Source organism: Nicotiana sylvestris, chromosome 11 (assembly GCF_000393655.2).
Source record: "Nicotiana sylvestris chromosome 11, ASM39365v2, whole genome shotgun sequence".
NCBI lineage: Eukaryota > Viridiplantae > Streptophyta > Magnoliopsida > Solanales > Solanaceae > Nicotiana > Nicotiana sylvestris.
The window spans coordinates 10,776,047-10,796,954 of NC_091067.1; the positions used below are offsets into that span (position 1 = coordinate 10,776,047).

The following is a 20,908-nucleotide window of genomic DNA, read 5'->3' on the forward strand; positions in this document are numbered from 1 at the left end:
CTCCTGCACATGATGTAGATAAGGGAGTATCTTGGAGTTCTTGGTCGTCCATTCTTCTCGGACCTGATGTATAAGCAAGTCTGAATCCCCAATTACTAGCAACTCTTGGATGTTCATGTCAATGACCATTTTGAGCCCTAAGATGCAGGCTTCATACTCGACCATATTGTTGGTGCAGGGGAACCTGAGTTTGGCAGACACTGGATAATGCTGACAGGTTTCTGATACTAGGACCGCTCCTACGGCAACTCCTTTGAAATATGCTGCTCAATCGAAAAACATTCTCCAACCGTCATAGGATTCTGCAATGTCTTCTCCTATGAATGATACCTCTTCATCAGGAAAATATGTTTTCAGGGGTTCGTAATTTTCGTCCACGGGATTTTCAGCAAGGTGATCTGCTAGTTCCTGTCCTTTGATTGCTTTCTGAGTCACGTAAACAATGTCAAATTCACTCAACAGGATTTGCCACTTGGCCAGCTTGCTAGTGGGCATGGGCTTCTGAAAGATGTACTTCAAGAGATCCATTCTTGATATGAGATATGTAGTATAGGCACAGAAGTAGTGCCTCAAATTCTGAGCTATCCAAGTCAAAGCACAATAGGTGCGCTCTAACAGAGAATATCGAGCCTCGTACAGGGTGAACTTCTTACTAAGGTAATAGATGGTCTGCTCCTTCCTCCCTGTTTCATCATGCTGTCCCAGAACACAACCAAAGGCTCCATCCAATACTGCAAGGTAGAGTAATAGAGGTCTACCCGGCTCAGGCGAAACTAAGACTGGTGGTGTTGATAGGTACTCCTTGATTCTGTCGAAAGCTTTTTGGAAATCATCAGTCCATGTGGTAGCGGCGTCCTTCTTTAACATCTTAATGATCAGCTCACAGATGACCGTAGATTGTGCTATGAACCGGCTGATGTAGTTATGTCTTCCCAGGAAGCTCATTACGTCCTTCTTGTTCTTTGGCGGTGGCAGTTCTTGAATAGCTTTGACCTTAGATGGATCCAGTTCTATCCCTCGATGACTCACAATGAACCCAAGTAGTTTTCCGGCAGGAACTCCAAATGCACATTTTGCGGGATTCAGTTTCAGGTTGTATCTTCTTAGTCTGTTGAAGAACTTCCTCAAATCTTCCATGTGGTCAGTGGCTTTCTTGGACTTTATGATGACATCATCTACATACACCTCAATCTCCTTGTGTATTATATCATGGAAAATAGTAGTCATGGCCCCTGCATTCTTTAACCTGAATGACATCATCTTATAGTAATACATCCCCCACAGCGTAATGAAAGCTGTTTTCTCAGCATCTTCTTCGTCCATCCAGATCTGATGATATCTAGCGAAGCAATCGACAAATGATTTCAACTCATGCTTGGCGCAATTGTCCCACAAGATATATATGTTCGGCAAGGGTAAGTCGTCCTTTGGACTGGCCCAATTGAGATCCCGGTAGTCGACAAAGACTTTGACCTTCCCATCCTTCTTCGGCACCGGCACAATATTGGCTAACCATGTCGGATATTCTACTACCCTAAGGACCTTAGCTTTGACCTGCTTAGTGACTTCTTCTTTGATTTTCAGACTCATGTCGGGTTTAAACTTTCTGAGCTTCTATTTTACCGGTGGACATGTAGGATCAGTTGGCAGTTTGTGGGCCACAATAGATGTGCTCAAACCAGTCATGTCATTATATGACCAGGCGAATATGTCCTCATATTCCTTCAGAAATTCTGTGTATTCTTCCTTTTCTGATGGTGACAAGTGAACGCTGATCCGAGTTTCTTTGATATTTTCTGCATCTCCCAGGTTAACGATCTCGGTCTCGTCCAGGTTGAACTTAGGTCTGTTCTTAAAATTTTTAAACTCTTTAACAATATCTTCCGGTATATCTTCCTCGAAATATATGTCCGTTTGTTGCGTTGTCTCGTTGCATGTCATAGCCATTGGTTCATCAAGATAGGTAATAGTAATGCTGTATAGGTAAATTAATGAGGAAAAATAATAAGAGTAAGATTTGTAAGAAAACCAAAATGCTTTGATAAATTTCATAACTGTTTTGAACATTGGAAGATCTTATTGTGAAAATTCAAAAATGCGAAAGGAAAATCAACTAGTAAAAATAAAAGATAGTGCATGATGCTTTGTTCAGCCTTGATACTCCGAGGCTTTCTGAGCTCTGGTGAATCTGATGGTCCAATTGTTGAGGCATGTTCCTCCCCCTCCTCCTCGAAAATGACACAACAATCCATGTTATCATCTTTTAAGAACAAATTCCTTACTGCTGCCAGTGCTTCCTCTTCTTCCAACCCATAGATAACATCGACCAGCTGGAAAGTCTGCTTCAAATGTGGTATTGGCTGCTCCAGCGGGTAGTATGGACCATGCCATAGTGACGACCAGTTGTTGAATTCCTCCCAAGTATACTCATATCCCAGACCGAAAGTGGTGCCATGTTTCTTCAGTTTGATAGGCTTGGTGATTCCTTGGAGGTTCTTGCCAAGTCCCTTGCAGGTTCATATCCGCACCAATTTAGTATGCTCTCAATTTTGTGGTCCCACTATTTGTCTTTGTCAACGGCGTTAACTCACTCGATGTGGTGATAGGTTTCCCCGCCTATCCTTCTCCTTCCTCCAATCACTGGGATGGTTTGGCGACTGTATATGGGATTACTACCGTCACCGTGAATGATCACCTCTTGGTGGTTTCATTCAAATTTCACCACCTGATGTAGTGTCGATGCTATGGCACCCGCGGCATGAATCCACGGCTGTCCCAATAGCAAGTTGTAAGATGTCGGTACGTCTATAACCTAAAAATCAACGTCGAACCAAGTAGGCCCCATTTGCAAACACAAGTTGATTTCCCCAATGGTGGATCTTTGAGAACCGTCGAAAGCTTTGACGTTGATGGACACATCCTTGATCTCACGCAAACCCTTTCCCAATGTTCTGAGTGTTACCAATGGACAAATATTGAGGCTGGACCCTCCATCAATCAGGACCCTAGTGATAAAATAATCTTCGCATTTCATGGTGATGTGCAACGCTTTGTTGTGACTCAACCCTTCTGGTGGCAGCTCATCTTCATGAAAAGTGATCTTGTGACTTTCCAACACCTGCCCTACCATGTTTGCCATTTTTCCTCCGGTGATGTTGCTTGGTACATATGCCTCACTCAGCACCTTCAAAAAGGCATTCTTATGTACGTCAGAACTTTGCAGCAAAGCTAGGATAGAAATCTGTGTCGGTGTTTTGTTCAGCTGATCAATGACTGAGTATTCCTTGGCTTGTATATTTCTCCAGAGATCATCGAGCCCGGTTTCAGTGATGGTCAGCCAACCAGAGGCCTTCTTACTCGACTCAACTAAATGCTCCAGAGTATAAACCCTGTCGGTTCTTGTCATAACCTGTGCCGCAACTGTTTCCCCGAATTTAGCTTTCCCTTTCCTTCTCGCCTCGGCTGTGTAATCCCAAGGTATGGCATTTATATGGAATGGTGTTACAGCCGACATTGTTACTGGGATGGAAACCTTTATTCCGAATGGAGCATGTATTTTGGAGGGTAAAACTACAACTTCAAATGGTGCGGGTGCATTTACTGGAGACCCAAACTCTACCTCAATTAGTGTTGGCGTCTTTTGGGCGGGGGGGGGGTGCTTCAAACGTAAGTGGTACAAACATGTTTAACTCGGCATCCCTAGAAGGCTGAGGCTGGACTACAATCGGATTGAGGGTGACTATTGGCTTTTTTGGTTCGTCACCTTCTATGATTAAACCGATCGATCCTTGGGATCCCAATCATCCTCTATTTCAATCATGTGAACACCTCCACCCTTATGGTCCGATAGTGGGTTGTTGCGGACGTTCGGAGTAGGCTCCTTTGCTATAATGACCTTGTTATCGATCAAAGTCTGGATCTTATCTTTCAGAGAGCGACATTCATCAATGGTATGTCCCTTCATGCCGAAATGGTATGCACAGGATTTATTTGGATTGACCCACTGAGAAGGGTTTTTAGGGGTTATAGCAGGGATAGGGGTGACATAACTAGCAGCTTTGAGCCTTTCGTACAGCTGGTCGATCGATTCAACAATGGCGGTATACTATTTGGGGGGTCTGCGATCGAAATTTGGTCGAGGTCTAGGAAAGTTTTGATGTGTGGGAGGTGATTGATAGTGGGATGGCTGAGCATTGTGGGCTTGGTAGACATGTGCAGATTGGGAATATCTGGGTGAAGTAGGTTGATATGTGGGAGGTGGGGGTGATTGGTAAGTCGGTGGTAGAGTTTGGTAAGAGAGTGAGGGTTCTTGGTAATTCGGGGTAGGCTGATATGTGAGTGGAGGTATCGGATAGGCTTGGTATTTGATAGGGGATTTGGCTCTTTGTGCAACCATTACGGCACCTACGTCCCTTTTCTTGGACGTACCACCAGACTATAAATCCTTATTGATAGTTTGCAAGGCTTCAAAGTTCGTAACCATACCACTTTTGATGCCCTCTTCAATCCTTTCACCCAGCTTGATAATGTCAGAAAATTTCTGGCTCTCAATCAACATCAGCCTTTCATAGTACTGCAGGTCTTGAGCCCGGATGAAAAACTTGTTCATTTGTTCTTCTTCTAAAACAGGTCTGACCTTAGTAGCTTCTGATCTCTAGCGAGTGGCATACTCGCAGAATGTTTCCGCGAGCTTCTTTTTTAAGTTCTGAATGTAGAATACATCTGGTGCATTTTCTGTGTTGAACCTGAACATGTCCATAAAGTCGAACGCCATACTCACCTAGTTCGACCATTTCTTCGGGTCATGGAAAATGTACCAAGACAGAGCATCTCCCTTCAGACTCCTCGTGAAAAGCTTCATGCGAATCCTTTCGCCTTTCCTTACTCCGACCAGCTTGTCGCAGTATGTTCTCAAGTGGACTCTCGGATCCCCTATACCATCAAACATTTTGAACTTAGGATATTTGTACCCCTCGGGCAGTTCGACATCTGGTTGTATGCAAATATCTTCGTAGTTCAACCCTCCAATCCCCGTACTTCCTTCGACACCCTGAATTCGACTAGTCAATTTCTTGAGTTCCGCAGCCAGGTTCCTGATGAGTGAGTCTTTATCATCAAACTCGGGTGTGCTTGACACAGGTTGGGTGGAGTGTGGCATGGTTTCCATATTGATGGGGGTAATATAGTGGAAATGGTCATTCGTAGAGTTCAGAGGTTCTGGGATGAGCAGTGGAGTATTGATGGATGTGTGACATGTATTGTAGTGGTGGTAAGGAGCGGGATGGTTTTGTGATTTTGGGATGTTTTGTGGAGGCGTGGGGTTCTAAGCGTTTGGAAAATTGATATCTGGAGTGGTGAGAGAAAATGACAAATTTGCCAGATTCCAAACCTGATCAAGTTCCTCCTGAAATTTCAACAGTTTCTGCTCGAGTTGGGACGCACTTTCTTTGGAGACCTGAGCACCATGAGTGAACTCTACCCGTTCAGTTGAGTTTTCCTTGCTAGTGTTGTTCAAATCTTCCATCTTTCCTTTGTCCTACTTCTGATAGGACTAGGAGGAGGAGTGGGTGGAGGGCCCTTTGATCTTGTGGAATATGATGACGATGCCAGAGTGCACGAACTAACCTTTGGGGAGGGGAGTAAATAAACAAAAAGTAAAAACAAAAAGGTAACAAGTCAGTGGGGATTATAAGAAAGTGTTGCGATATTTAAACATATAGTGCAAGAATGTAAATCGCGTCCTAATTTGGGAGCCTCGTCGCGCCCGAGGTAGACCTAGCAACAAATTGATTTGAAAAACTTAGAATGCTAAATGCCTCATTTTATTAATAAAAAGTAGACGAATCCCAAAACGACACTAAGGAATAAAATGTCACTAGTGGCCATTGGCCTTATACATTTCATAAAGTAAAAGAAAAGATTCCTATCTATTTGGTCCCCGCAGGACCTTCCTCAGGTTGAATGCTCTCGTTAATCAAATCCTACAGCTCGCGTAGGTTCACCAGTAGAAATGCCTTTCCTATGTGTTCTCCTTCATTTTTTTCAGTGCTCTGGCAGTCGGTGACTCTCTTACTCACTTTCCCTTCCAATTCCAGCACACTGTACTCCAGATATTCCAACTTTTCGCTAGCTTTGGCGGCCCTCTCTTTCCACTCGTTGATTTGGTCATTTGATAGAAAACTCATCCACCAGTCCAGCAAGAGTGAGGGTGTGCTAACCATACCGAAGCTGTCGACCTCGTGCCTCATGTTTCTGCAAGACAAAAGGGTTAGGCCCTTACCCCCACCAGACTCGACTATTAAATACCAATAATTGGCATAAAGCATTTAGTTATCCAAATAAATGCACAAAACGTGATAGTGTCCGTTTGGGTTTTCGGGAAACCCAGTGGACTTTGGACAAGGCTATCTTAAAGAGTAATTATGCGGACAGCATAACTGACTCGGCTAGGTTTGACCATGATGCATGCACAGTTTACACAGAGTACGATTTCTATGGGGTTTTAGACTGGTACCCTTCAGCGGACAACTCAAGAGGGAAAGGCACGGAACCGTCGACTACACTGTTGATCGACTGGTTTTACCGTAAATATGCCTTTGCTAGATTTAAAGGGTGATAATATCGGAAGAGTGCAACCACTCATTATAAGCGTTGCTATGGTATTTGTTTGGCACGAGTGGAATATGATATTGAAAACATGCTTATGCAATAATTAAAATAAGTTGTCATGTATTTGCACGTTTATAATAATGATTTAAAACAGGAATAAAGGAGTGCAGTAAAGGAAAAGAGTGAAAGAAACATGGGAAAGAAACAAGGGACAAGTTAGTTTTTGCTGTAGAAAAAGGAATTAAATGCATAAAAGTATTAAACAAATAAAGCACATAAGAAATGTAAAGTCACAGTAATAGCTTGAAATGGTAAAAGCCTAAAAGTCATCCCCAGCGGAGTCGCCACACTGCCGCGCCCCCTTTTTTCTCGCGAAATTGGGTTTATGACATTTGGGAGACAACTCGTTCCCATTCGGGAAATGGGTTTTGAATTGAAGAGCTGCCACCTAATGATTAAAGTGCATTACGATACTAGGAGGGGTTTGTTTTGAGTAACCAGAGATTGGGTAAGGGCTTGAAATTATCCCAAGGGGAATGTGTTAGGCACCTCTCAGGATCCACTAGTGTGGTTCCCGACCAAACTATTATTGTGACTTAAGTGAAAATAACACATAGGCATATAAAGGCTTCAAATAAGAGGGGATTTTCATGTAATGGTTACAAATAAACAAAAGTAAGAAAAACGAACTAAAAGGAGTTGATTTTCTTAAAGAAAATAGTTTTAAAAGATTTAAAAGAAACAAAGAAAACAAAGGGAAGGGGAATCCTAGGTTTATTAATAATATGGATCACCCCACACAACATCCGGTAATCACTCCTCAGTGAGGGGCTACACGTGATGTTATCGCGTGGTCATCATATCTATATCTACCCTTTCCCATCCTGTTAAGGTATTAAAGTGCGGAATAGTCTTGTTTACTTATTGCATGCTATTACCCGCCCTGATCCTATTAGCCCCCGAGGTACTTGAGACTACTAATCCTAAAGGGAGGAGGTATTGGGCTTATTTGTGATTTCAAAAGATAAAATACTAAGGCGACAAACAAAACACATATAACAAGCTTGGGGAAGCATATAAACAAATAAAAGGGCTCAAATAGACCTCCTTTAAATAAAAAAAAGCACATAATGTAGCATGACTTGCATGAACTGTTTAGGGTCTAATTAAAACTTAAACGGTGGAGGCAGATTGATTTATTACATAGTTCAGATAAGAAGCTCGAATCAGGCCTGCCTGTTGGTTATAGCTGATAAAGGTCTGATTCAGTTTATAAACTTTCACCCTATGGTTTGCCTAAGTGTTAGACGAAGACCCCTATAGGCATGATATCTACTGATTCCAAAAACAATGAAACAAACATGAATACATACTAAGAAAATCGTCTGTTATTAAAGAAAGACGAGTTTTAATAAAAGAGCATTCGTCATTGTTACTGGTTTTAGACTTATAAGCGAGTGAAACGATTCATATTCGATTAAGGCTCCTATAGGCATGCTTTCTATGTGTTGTCAATTTTGGACACTCTTATAAACGTAGTAAAAATGCAGAAATCTTATAGGCATGACATCTAGATGCTGAATTTCGTTTAAAGCCTATGAACATGATATCTAATTGCAGTTGATTATTTAAGACCTACGAACATGTTTGCCTGATGCAAGATTCATAAAGAACCTATAGGCAGGATATCTACATGATGTGCAGAAATTCAAAAATTCCTATAGGCAGGATATCTATACGCTTATGCAGAAGTTCAGAAATGAACTATAGGCATGGTATCTATATTAGAATGAAAGATTCCTATAGACATGGTACCTATATGAGAATGCAAGATTCCTATAAACATGGTGTCTATGCAGAAATTCATAAACTCCTATAGGAAGGTTATCTAGATGCAAATGCAAGATTCCTATAGACATGGTATCTATATGAGAATGCAGAAATTCATAAACTCCTATAGGCAGGTTATCTACCCCTTTTGCATACAAAGTTACCCTCTCTCTTCACTGACCATTCCTGAGAGTTTTATTACAAAATTATTACAACCCAGAAAAAAGTAAAGTAAAGGAAAAAATACATCAGAAATTAAAAAGTACAACCAAGGAGAGCCTGATTCAGACTTCCTGTCTGAAGTATGAAGTAAATCAACTCCAAGAGATCATATTTCAAAGTCTTTCTCTTATTTGGGGTGTGTCAGAGTTCCCTAAGAGTCTCATATGAACTCCGGGCAGTGCTGACACCCAAATGCATCACGGATTAAGCCATAATGCAGTGTGGAAGGGCCAACCCTCAGGTGTCCAAGTTTAGAGGGAGCTCCAGGTCCCAAGGCAAGGCTCACAAGAGGGGGGCAGAACTTAGGGACTAAGAGAGAGTGCAAGTACAGAAGTAGGATTCTGAAAATGGAAAAGGGACAAGGGAAGCAACTCACATCATTACACATAAGGGTATAGGGGAATAGGAAGTTGCAAGAGGCAACAGAAAAGCGGGTTGAAGGGCATACCAGCAATGGGAGATGCTGGCACACCCTCTGGGTTCAGAGACTCAAAGTCAGTCTGAAAGAGTTAAGGGTTCTAAAATAAAACCCTAATTCAAACAAACCTCGGCAGAACCCCCAAATTCTAGGGTTTCCACCCTGAATCAAATACAGAGATGAGGAGGCAAGTAGTCGAATCGAAACATGTTTAGAGGTTTCAGAAAAGAACTGAAACTTCTAACATGCTTCTTCCAGCAACAGAACTCATGAATAGCATGTAAATACAGTAGAAGGGTTCAAGGCAAACAGAGTAAAGAAACTAATTCGAAATATGATGAGAAAAGATTGATAAGAATAGTAGAAGAAAGCATGCTTAAGAAGATCCTTTTAAAAGAAAATTAAACAAAGTTCAATAGAAGAAAAATAGTAAGAACGCTTAAGAATACAGTAGAAGAATACAGTAGGCGAAACATACCAGAACATAGTAGAAAAGCATACAAGAATATAGTATAGAAAGCACATTAGAAGAACATACAAGAACGGAACATAGAAAGCACAGCAGAACAACATACATGGTAGAAGGAAAACATAGAACATAGTAGAGGCAAATACATACAAAAGAAAAGGAAAAGAAAGTCAGAGAAACACTTAAGCATTTTCAGAAAACCCTAAATCGTAAAAGAAAGACTTTGAAAAGTAATTTTAGAAAGAAAAGTTAGGGAGATCGTTTGAAAACTCAAAGAGAGCAGAAATACACAACGGATCTAAAGAGAACGGAGAAAACCTAGAAGGTTTAAGGTTTCAGAAGAACCCTAGAAATGAGAAAGGCTTTGAAAAGGTCACCGATCTGAGTCGAAGAGGTCAGAACCAGGCTCAAAACACCATGGTACGCCGGAGCAAGGCCGGCGATGACTCTGGAACCTTGAATCGGCAGAGGTATGGGTGCAAACCTTCGAGGCCAGGCCTTGAATCTTCAGAGATCAGGTGTGTAAGAGCAACAGGAGGTAGGTATAAGACTCCCATAGCCCTGGAAGCCATGGATTCCGGTGGCTTTCAGGGTGGAAGCGGTGAGAGGCGGCTAGGGTTATGAGAAGACTCGAGAGAGTTTGAGAGAGTGCAGGGTTTCAGAGGCGGCTGAGGTTGTGAAATGGTTAGGGTTAGGGGGTAGGTCGGGATTAAAAAAGCAAAGGGTATTTGGTGGTTGTTGATCATTTTGATCAACGGCCTGGATTAATTGAGCAGGTGGGGCGGTTTTAACAGGGTTGTGTTTAGGTTGGTTCAAACAGGGATTGGGTCAGGGTAATTGGGTTTAAAGTTAGGTTCAATTGGAGGTTCAAATAAGGCTAAAATTGAAATAAACGGGACTAACATTTAATAACTATTTTTCCCTTATTTATTTTATAAAAAATAGTAAAATAATTTCTGAAAATAAATTAAAGGTATTAAAATGATTAATAATACGTAATTATCAAATTACAAATACTGGAGTCAATTTTATAATTATGAAAATAATTAAATCTTAAAATAGGCTAATACCGCAATTATACACAATTTAGCTTTAAAAATACTAAACAAATTTGTAAAAATATGCAAAAATTATGCCGGCTATATTGTAATATAAATATGAGAATACAATAAGTGAATAACCAAAAATAATAATTTTGGGAATAATTATTGGGGTTTTCTTGATAAAATAGGGCAATAAATAGATTTTAAAATCTATAAAAATTAAGAAAAAAATAGTAAAACCTTGGGACATACTTATATATGCATATATCTGCTATTTTGAAAGTATTTTGCATATAAAAATATACAGAGAAAAATTGGGTATCAACACACTTCTGGGTCCACAAATGTCACGACCCGGTTCTCCCACCGTCGGGATCGTGATGGCGCGTAACTTTTATAGTATTACGCCAACCAACAGATAAAGATCTAATATGCTAACCGTTATCTAAAGCAGTAAATAACAATAATTTAAACCAAAACAAGGTAAGGAAGTGCGAAAAAATTATAACAATCTGAACACTAATACACGACCACCCAAGATCTGGTGTCACAATCCACGAACTTCTAAGAGTCACTACAAATGCAGGTTTAAAGAAAATACATATGTTCTCGAAATAAAAGAAAATAGGGAAATTAGGATAAATGGAAGAGGACTCCAGGATCTGCGAACGCCGCCAGATCTACCTTGGGTCTTCTGTGGATTGAAGGCAGCAACTCAACTTTGATCAATGCGGTCCAGTATCGAAATCTGCACGGAAAGTGCTGAGTGCAGTATCAGTACAACCAACCCCATGTATTGGTAGGTGCCGAGCCTAACCTCGACAAAGTAGTGACGAGGCTAGGACATGACAATAATATGAACATGTGCAGTTAAATCATATACGAGAAAATAACAACCAACGGAAATTTAGTAGATGATAACGGGAAGGGGAAAATATGCTGAGGGGAATATCAAATCCTGAAAAAATAGTACAGTAAAGAAATACAGTAAATATCATGCTTTGCACCAACGAAAGTAATAACATAGCAAACAAGTGCACGGCATCACCCTTCGTGCTTTTACTCTCTCTCACCATAAGAAACAATAGAACACGGCACGGCATCACACCCTTCGTGCATTAACTCTCTCATAACATGGCACGACATCACCCTTCGTGCTTTAACTCTCATATAGCATGGCACGGCATCACCCTTCGTGCATTATCACTCACAGAATATGGCACGACATCACTCTTCATGCATTATCACTCTCTCACAAAACATCATATGTCATCACCCTTCTTGCTTTACACTCTTCCTCACGCAAACAACAGAACAATATCAACCCGGCAAAGGAATTGTCAATAACCAACCTCGTTTCAATATTTAACTTCACAATATAAATCTCAACTTGAGTCAATACTCAACCAATATCAATTCCAGGAAAACATGATAAGATTTTTTTAACATGAAGAATAACCAGTTAAGCATGAATCGTACGAATAAAGAATACAACGGTCACAAGTATAAGACTTACTCGTATGCTATGACCCAACACCAACGTATACGTATTCGTCACCTCACCTATACGTCGTACTCAACAACCAAACACATAGCAAATAAGGCAACAACATCTAATCCCTCAAGTTAAGGTTAGCCACAACACTTACCTCGATTTTGCGGCCAAAATCAAGCCTCAATCACCGCTTTTCCTCTAGATTCCACCTCTAAACCAATCGTACCCAGTCATAGTTAACTTAATAACATCAATTATTGCTAAAGAAATCAATTCCAATACACAATTATAGATTTCCTAATATTTTTTCCAAAAAGTAAAAAACCGACCCCGGGCCAGCTTGGTCAAAACTCGAAGTTCGGACCAAAACCCGATTACCCATTCATCCTGGAGCCCGGATATACAATTGGTTTTGGAATCCGACCTCAATTTGAGGTCTAAATCCCCTAATTTTGAAATTCCTAAGTTCTACCGCAACAAAAATCCCCAATTCCACCCTGAAAATCCTAGATTCTAGGTTGAAATCTTGTTATAAGAAGTGAAAGATTGAAAAAAAAGAACTAAGAATCAATTACCTATGATTTGGGGAAGAACTAGCCTTTGAAAAATCGTCTCTTGAGGTTTAGGTTTTGAAATTTAGGAAATGAATCAAAACTCCCATCTAAGTCCCTTTTACAGAGCTGCAGATATCGCTTTTGCGACCTGAGCTTTTGCGAAGAACCATCACAAATACAAAGTTCTCCACATCTGTGCTGCCTTCGCAATTGTGAAGGTATGTTCGCAATCGGGAACAAGAACCTCTGCAACTGCGACTAAATGATGGCATTTGCGATCACCACCCTACCCAGTGTTACTTTGCAAATGCGAAGAAGTCTTCGCAATTGCGAAGAAGTCTTCGCAATTGCGAAGACTACCTAGCCGAGCTTATAATCACAATTGCGATAAAAGCCTCCCAAAAGCGGAACCTGCAGGGTTCGCATGCCCGACCTCGCAATTGCGAGATCAGAGACCTGCAACAGTTTCAGTCATACCAACAAATTTTCCTAAGTTCCAAAATACTCTGTAGCCTATCCAAAACTCACCCGAGCCCTCGGGGCTCCAAACCAAACATGCACACAAGTCTTAAAACATTATATGAACTTGCTCGTGCGATCAAATCACCAAAATAACATCTAAAACTACGGATTTAACACCAAAACATATGAAATCCTTAAGAACACTTGAAATTCCTATTTTCACAACCGGAAAGTCCGAATCACGTCAAATCAGTCCCGTTTCTCACCAAATTTTACAGACATGACTTAAATATTATATTATACCTGTACCGGGCTCCGGAACCAAAAATACAGGTCCGATACCAATATGATCAAACATTATTCAATTTCTTTAAATCCTTAGATTTTCAGTTTAATAATTTTTAACAAAAATTCATTACTCGGGCTAGGGACCTCGAAATTCGATTTCGGGCATACGCCCAAGTCCCATATTTTATTACGGACTCTCCGGGACCGTCAAAATACGGGTCCGGGTCCGTTCACTCAAAATGTTGACCGAAGTCAACTAAAATCACTTTTAAAGGCAAAAATTATTATTTTTCTCAAGTTTTCACATAAAGGCTTTCCGAAAATGCGCCCAGACTGCACACACAAATCAAGAAGAAGTAATATGAGTTTTTGAAAGCCTCGGAATCCCGAATTGGGTTCTAAAACACGAGATGACCTTTCGGGTCATCACAATAAACTGTGATACAAAAAAAATGTCTCATACAACAAGTGTCAATTGTATGAGACACAAAATAAAATTTTCCGTGTAATACTATAGAAGAAATGGAATTTGGACTGAGCTTTCACAAAACTAAACCAATCAAATTAAAATACTGAATTCACTAAAAATATAAGAATAGTGTAAAAAAATTGAGTTGCAAAAAGTAACATATATCATCGCGCAACCAATTGTGTAATTGTTGCAGTGTCAACTTCTCCAATTTCCTGCACTGAGCCATTTGAATTACCAACTTCTTCATCTTCCCTTGTAGAAAATGCAGGCCTTTTGGGAGAATTCATAGCTAAATTCACATCCTTTAACAAATAAGAAACTTCTAACATTGTAGGCCTATCCAATGGATTTTTTTGGGCACACAATAGGGAAATTTGCATGCATTTTAATAGTTTACAAGATGATGTTTTATCATCAAGTGATGGATCCATAAACTCCATGCCGTTACCATCTCTCCACATCTCATATGCCTGGATTATAAAAGAAAAAGTTAAAATAAATTTAATTTAATACAACAACAACATATCCAATATATTTTTACAAGTGGGGTCTGGGAAGGATAGTTTATACACAGACTTTGTCCTTACCTTGTGGAATACAGAGATTGTTCACGATAGACTCTTTGCTCAAGATTTAACATATATACACTGATAGCGTAAAATATTTTTATAGTATCAATATAATTTTATCTGTTCTACACTTCTACTAGATTACCTGTCGCATTTTTTCAAGTTATAAATCATACTTAACTAATATGGATGTGGTTACCTGTTGAACTCTTTTACATGACATGATCGTATAAAATTTTTATATATTGTCAGCATATGAAAGTTAAGCTCTTAATTAAATGTCTTTCTATGTTATACATTGATAGGGTATAATTTTTTTTTTACTTTATTAGTTCATCTAAAATATAGCTATATGTAATTAATACAGGATCAGTAAACTAGAATATAAAACAGATAACTTGCGAAAAATTAGGTAAATTATGCTGATAGTATAAAATTCTTTTATACTATCGGTGTAAATAAGTTAAACCCTAATTAAATACTTGTAAAAACATATATTCTGTGTAGCTATAGAATTTGTCCGTCGCTAATTCATATTTCTTTAGTAGTCGTGGATGATAAAAGAAAAAGTCAAAACAAGTTTAATTAAATGATTTAACATATATACGCTGGTAGTGTAAAGTATTTTTATAGTATCAGTATACTTTTATCTGTTCTAATAGATTACCTATCGTACTTTAAATGTTACAATCCCACTTAATTAATATGGATGATTACTTGTTGTTCTCTTTTAGATGACGTGATCGTATAAAAGTTCACTTATATTATCTGTATAAAAGTTAAGCTCTTAATTATAGGGGTTTATCTGGTATACATTGATAGGGTAAAAGATTTTTTATACTATAAGGTCATCTAAAATATAGCTACAGCCTACATGTGATTATCTTGGGATTAGTAAAGTAGAATATAAAATAGACAACTTGCTATAAACTAGTTAAAATATATTGATAGTGTAAAATTCTTTGACAATATCAGTGTATTAATATAAGATAAACCCTAATTAAATACTTGTAAAAACATATAGGAGTATTGAAGTAATATATAATAACAACTTACGTATTCAAGAAGGTTTAAGTTTTCATCTGGACCATGTAGGCATGTATTCTTCTTTCCACTTATGATTTGAAGAAGAAGAACTCCAAAACTGAAAACATCAGATTTTGTTGAATAGATGCCTTGTTCCACATATTCAGGTGGAATATAACCCCTGCAACTCATTGAAAATGAATGTGGTAATTAAGAATATAATCATAATTAAAAAAAAAAATTAGAATCAGCTACGAACTTCATCGCTTATATGTTGCTAAATCGCTCATAACTAACATAATTTTTTGATAATCTATCACTTATCCATCGCTAAATAGGATTAGCGATAAATTTATCTGTTTAGCTATAAAATTTGTCCGTTGTTAATTCTTGTTTTTTAATAGTGTAAGAATACTTTGCTAAGAGATACATATGAATAAATAAGTCTAACTAATATGCACCTACAAGTTTAAGAAATTTATACAATATCAAATCACCCAAAATATATTTATAGTTACTTTTCATAAAAAAAAAGGGAAATTGTTTCTTGAAACTAAGTCAGGTTGCTTGTACGAAAAATAAATTAAGTATTAAAAAAATAGGAACTAGCGACAGAAAAACTCAGTAGCTAATTCTATTTAATGATGGATTAACGACAGTTTATTCAAAAAATTATATTAGTAACGAGCAATTTAGCAATAGATTAGCGATGAACTTCATCGCTAATTTTTTATTTTTTTGTAGTATTAAATATAACTTAATATTATAACTTACATTGTTCCAACTACTCGTAGGGTATTTGCTTCAACTTCATCCTTCTTAAATATTCTTGCCATTCCAAAGTCAGAAATCTTTGGTTTCATATCAATATCCAATAAAATATTGCTGGCTTTTAAATCCCTATGAATAATTGTTAATCTTGAGTATTCTTGGAGATATAGGAGCCCTTGAATAATTCCTTCAATTACTTGAACTCGTTTTTCCCAATTTAGAAGTAATCTTCTAACTTGATCTATATGAAAAATCAAGTTGATGGGAAAAAAAAATTAGATTAATGATTTCTTATTGGTAAAGTGAAAAATGAGTGACACTATTAGTTGATGTATACTACTTTCCCCCTCCTTCATTTTATGTGGCATAGTTTGACTTGACGTACGTAAAATTTAAAAAAAAAAGAAGATTTTTAAAATTAATAGTCATAAATATGTCATAATATTTTTGTGAATATATATATATATATATTAAAATTATATTATTTTGAATATAGGAATGTGTCAACAAACTATAAAAGAAAGAGTGTCATATAAAATAAAAAAAATGACATTATATATATATATATATATATATATATATATATTAAAATTATATTATTTTGAATATAGGAATGTGTCCTTTTTTAAACAAACTATAAAAGAAAGAGTGTCATATAAAATAAAATAAAATGACATTGTATAGCCGTTGTAAAAATAACAGCCGAAAAAATATATAAAATTTATATATTTTTTGTATATATATATACATTATGTATGTTATATACAAAAATTATATATATTTTCAGCTATCGGATGTAAATAGTTTCTGGCGCGGGCTAAAAATGATAATATAGGGGGTAGAACTTAAATCCGCTAACAACTTAACAATTATTTAATATTAGTGCAATTTAACCTTCAGCTGCAATTATCTTCTAAATGATCAATCATGACATAATAGTATTCACACACACAATATATATATATATATATATAAAAGGAATTAATTACTTACTATAAATGTAATAGTCCAAGCTCTTGTTCGGCATATATTCGTAGATCAACATCTTCTCTTTTTTTTCAATGCAAAAACCCACAACTTTTACAAGATTTATGTGTTGTAATTTTGCTGTAAGGATCACTTCATTTTCAAACTCTTCCAATCCTTGAGTAGAAGTTTCTGAGAGCCTTTTCACAGCTATTTCTTGCCCATTTCTCAACTTTCCCTAATTGGATTAATAAAATATCCTTCACATTTTTAATAAATATTGATAAATGTATTCATGAAGACAATTTGGAAATCATCTACTATAGAAAAAGAAAAAAAAAAACAAGTAAAAGTTTATTTGCTCACTAGAAAGTCACAATTGTGTGTGAAGGATAATTAATAAAAGTCACAACATGTTGAGGCGGACCTAAGATTTGAACATGATAGGAACCACTGTCGAATAAAAATTTGAACAAATGCTAGAGTCAGAATCGAATCTAGGAAGCACACTAAAAGTCAAGGTGTGCCCCCAAATCGACCAATGCAGCTGCCTAAGATTTGAATCTTAGGGTACCATTCAAAATATATACCTATTATTTAAGATATATACACATCTATAAATATATTTTTTCTGAAATTACTGAGACTGATGACCCCCTACCCACATGGTAGGTCCGCCGTGTATATATATATACTGGCACGCCTTACAAACACCAGTGACATAGCACGGCCAAGCCGTGCATACCCCCAATGCCCAAGCCGCATGCCAGCGTCCCCATGCATGCCCGGCTCAGCTTGGCAACAAGCACCTTGAGGTGCCTTCAACATAAAATTGCACAAACTAAAGTTCAACTTAGCTAATACATTTCACAACTTAGCTAAGCTCCAGCTATGCGCGGGGGCCGGAGAAGGGTCGGATCATAAGAGTCTATTGTATGCAGCCTTACCCTACATTTCTGCAAGAGGCTATTTCTACGGTTCGATCCGTGACCTCCAGGTCATATGACAACAACTTTACCAATTACGGCAAGACTCCCTTAAAAAAATAAAAAATACTACTACTAACCTGTACGAGAGAGTACCCAATTTTGATCCCCTGCAACGTGCCATGCATAGTAACCAAGCAATCCTCTACCTTTAACATAATTAACCTTATCTCTAACACTTTGTGTATCATCATAGCTAATCCAATTATTTCCAGAGTAACAATAATCTCCAACGATGGTATCATTATACACGGTCGTGCCGCGACTCTGCACTATATAATCCTTAATTTGGTTATAAGTCATCGACCCATCGTTGACCGCACCAACATTTGATTTTCCGGCAGCAGGCGCACTGAGACCGTAAATATTCGCGTTAACTAATCGCCACGCATAGCCATAAAATGGAATTCCAAGTACCAATTTTCGTATTGGAACACCAGCTTGAATCCATGCATTAATTCCATCACTTCCACTAACATGGTTCACAGGATCAAATAATTGTGCATGTGAATTGGTTTGTGATGGTGACCAATTTGGTCCATAGAAATCATAGGCCATAAGGTTAATCCAGTCTAAGTTTCTTGCCACTGATTCAACCGGGTAGTTGAATCCATGGCCTCGGGGTGAGTAGGAAACCGCCGCTGTAAGAAGCAGTGCCGCCCTGCCGGAATTTCTCGCCTCCGTGTCGATAGCGGTGCGCCACTGTTTTAAAAGAGTACCTGTTTGATTGAGACATAATTAACTAAATAAAAGTAAGTGTACTCTTGACCATATATATATATATATATATATATATATATATATATATATAAGCGGGTTTAACGGAATTGCTATCAATTTTTTAAGAGACGATGGGGCCTGCTTGACCAACCGCCATCATATTATGTCCATAGTACGATCAATTTTTTTGAAATTGTTAATATAATCGAATGATCTATCCGACGGATCTTTCCCTCTTTCAGATTATATATAATTGTGAGCGTGAGAAAAATTACTATTATTTTCGAAACTATTACATATTTTAGACCCATAATTGCAAAAAGTTACATTTAATGTGTCTAGTAGCAAGAACCTAAAATTGATCTCATCAAATTCATAATCAGTACCAATTATAATTTCAAAATACTTGGCCATGAAAAAAATCAAGAATATATAGCAGTGAGAGACATGTTAATTAAGCAAATAAAAATATATTATGTATATAACAATTTATAATATGAAATGTGATTGTTATATAATTCAATACGGTATCATAGCAGACAGATGAAGGTTTAATTATCGCTATTTTTCAAAAAAAGAAATTCATGTAAGACCAGAGGTGTAGACACGTTATCTCATGCGACGTTCGTCAAAACTTTTCACAAAAATATTGAGAAAATATTCAAAATATATTGAGAAAATATTCAAAATATATTGAGAAAATATATGTTTGTCAATTGTACCTAAGTTTGTCATGTCTGTAGCTGATAATGGAGATACCCAATTAAGATCAAGGCCATGAAATCCTAATTGTCTAGCCAATCTTATTGATGAATCAATAAAACTTTTTCTTGAATTTGGTTGTCTAGCCATAATTCCATAGGCAGTTGAATTGGCTCTTCCTCCTGCTATAGACAACAAAGTCTTGACTGAGGGATTTTTCCTTTGAACTGTACTTGTAAACTGGCTGAATGAATCTTGATTTTCCGGCGAAATCATTAACTGATTTGATTGAGGATTAAGATCAGCAAATGCACAAAATAGATGAGTGAAAAGTGTTGAATCTATGTTGCTTAATTCTAATCCACTGTCCTTAAACCAGTACCCTCCCTTAATAACATTTTGGCTATTTGTGCAAACTAGTTGCTGAAGGAGGAAAAATGAGAAAATAATGGAGAAAAGAGTTACAGAATTAGCCATTAAATTGAAGGTTGATGGCTTGTTTACTTTGTGACCCCGAGATTATATAAGTTCGAAAATTTGAGTCAAGATTTCTGTCTACCGGCGGCTTTTAATTTTCCATGGAAAATGTTTTCGCGGAAAATGTTTTCCCGGAAAATGACTAGTTTTACTATTTTTTTTATTTGGTTGGTGAGTGAAAAAAAAAATTCGAAAAATATTTTCTAGTATATGATTAGAGAGTATAAAATATTTTAGGAAAATAATTTTTTATGCGGCTCTCCTCAACTCACCTTCCCTAAAATCTTCATGTTTCATGTATTCCTACCCCTCCTCCGGACTCTATTTTTTTCAAGAATTAAATTATTCTTTTCAAAATTCACACAACCCAAAGGAACTAATGTGTTATTTTACTTTTTCACACAAAAATAACGCTAAAATTTGAGCTCCATAATTAAAAAGAAAATAATTTATTTTGTTGCAAAAGAAAGTATCTTTTTACAATATGAAAAGAAATTACTCATTTTGTTGAATGAAAGAAAATAATTTTTCTACATCATGAAAGAGAATAATAAGTTAGTTGAACAGAGAAAATATTTTTCTACATAATTTTGCTAAAATGAAAAAAATAATTTTTTCTACATCAAGAAAGAAAATATTTAGTTTGTTGAAATGAAAAAAAAAATACTTTTTCTATATCATAAAAAGAAAGTACTTTTTCTGTTGAAATGAAAGAAAATATTTTTCTACATCATGAAAAGAAAAGTACTTGATTTGTTGGAAAAAATACTTTTTCTATTTTAGGAAAAGAAAAATATAAGTAGCATGAATACATCGAATACAGTGGCAC

At 37.2% G+C, this 20,908-nt stretch overlaps 1 protein-coding gene across 4 annotated transcripts; it reads right to left on the reverse strand.

Annotated features, from left to right (window-relative positions):
* Positions 1-13,941: 13,941 nt before the first annotated feature.
* Positions 13,942-20,089, reverse strand: LOC104241083 (class V chitinase-like). 4 transcript variants are annotated; one of them, XM_070163147.1, is made up of 5 exons: positions 19,623-20,089; positions 18,261-18,899; positions 16,232-16,469; positions 15,488-15,638; positions 13,942-14,332 (listed from the first exon to the last, which is right to left on the reverse strand). In XM_070163147.1, the coding sequence occupies exons 1-5, from the start codon at positions 20,077-20,079 to the stop codon at positions 14,024-14,026; spliced, it is 1,794 nt and encodes a 597-aa protein (XP_070019248.1). In that variant the 5' UTR covers positions 20,080-20,089; the 3' UTR covers positions 13,942-14,023. The 4 variants fall into 4 exon arrangements, 1 of the variants encoding a protein (XP_070019248.1); XR_011403999.1 differs by lacking the exon at positions 16,232-16,469 and having other exon boundaries at positions 14,242-14,332; XR_714619.2 differs by lacking the exons at positions 13,942-14,332; positions 16,232-16,469 and adding an exon at positions 17,222-17,432 and having other exon boundaries at positions 15,550-15,638.
* Between the last annotated feature and the right edge of the window lie 819 nt (positions 20,090-20,908).

Excerpts from the sequence above, each read along its gene's own strand:
- LOC104241083 (XM_070163147.1), bottom strand. The coding sequence starts at position 20,079 with ATGGCTAATTCTGTAACTCTTTTCTCCATTATTTTCTCATTTTTCCTC. Across the intron at positions 18,900-19,622 it reads TACAGACATGACAAACTTAG|GTACTCTTTTAAAACAGTGG; the intron begins GTACAATTGACA and ends TCAATCAAACAG. Across the intron at positions 16,470-18,260 it reads TTGGGTACTCTCTCGTACAG|ATCAAGTTAGAAGATTACTT; the intron begins GTTAGTAGTAGT and ends TTTTTCATATAG.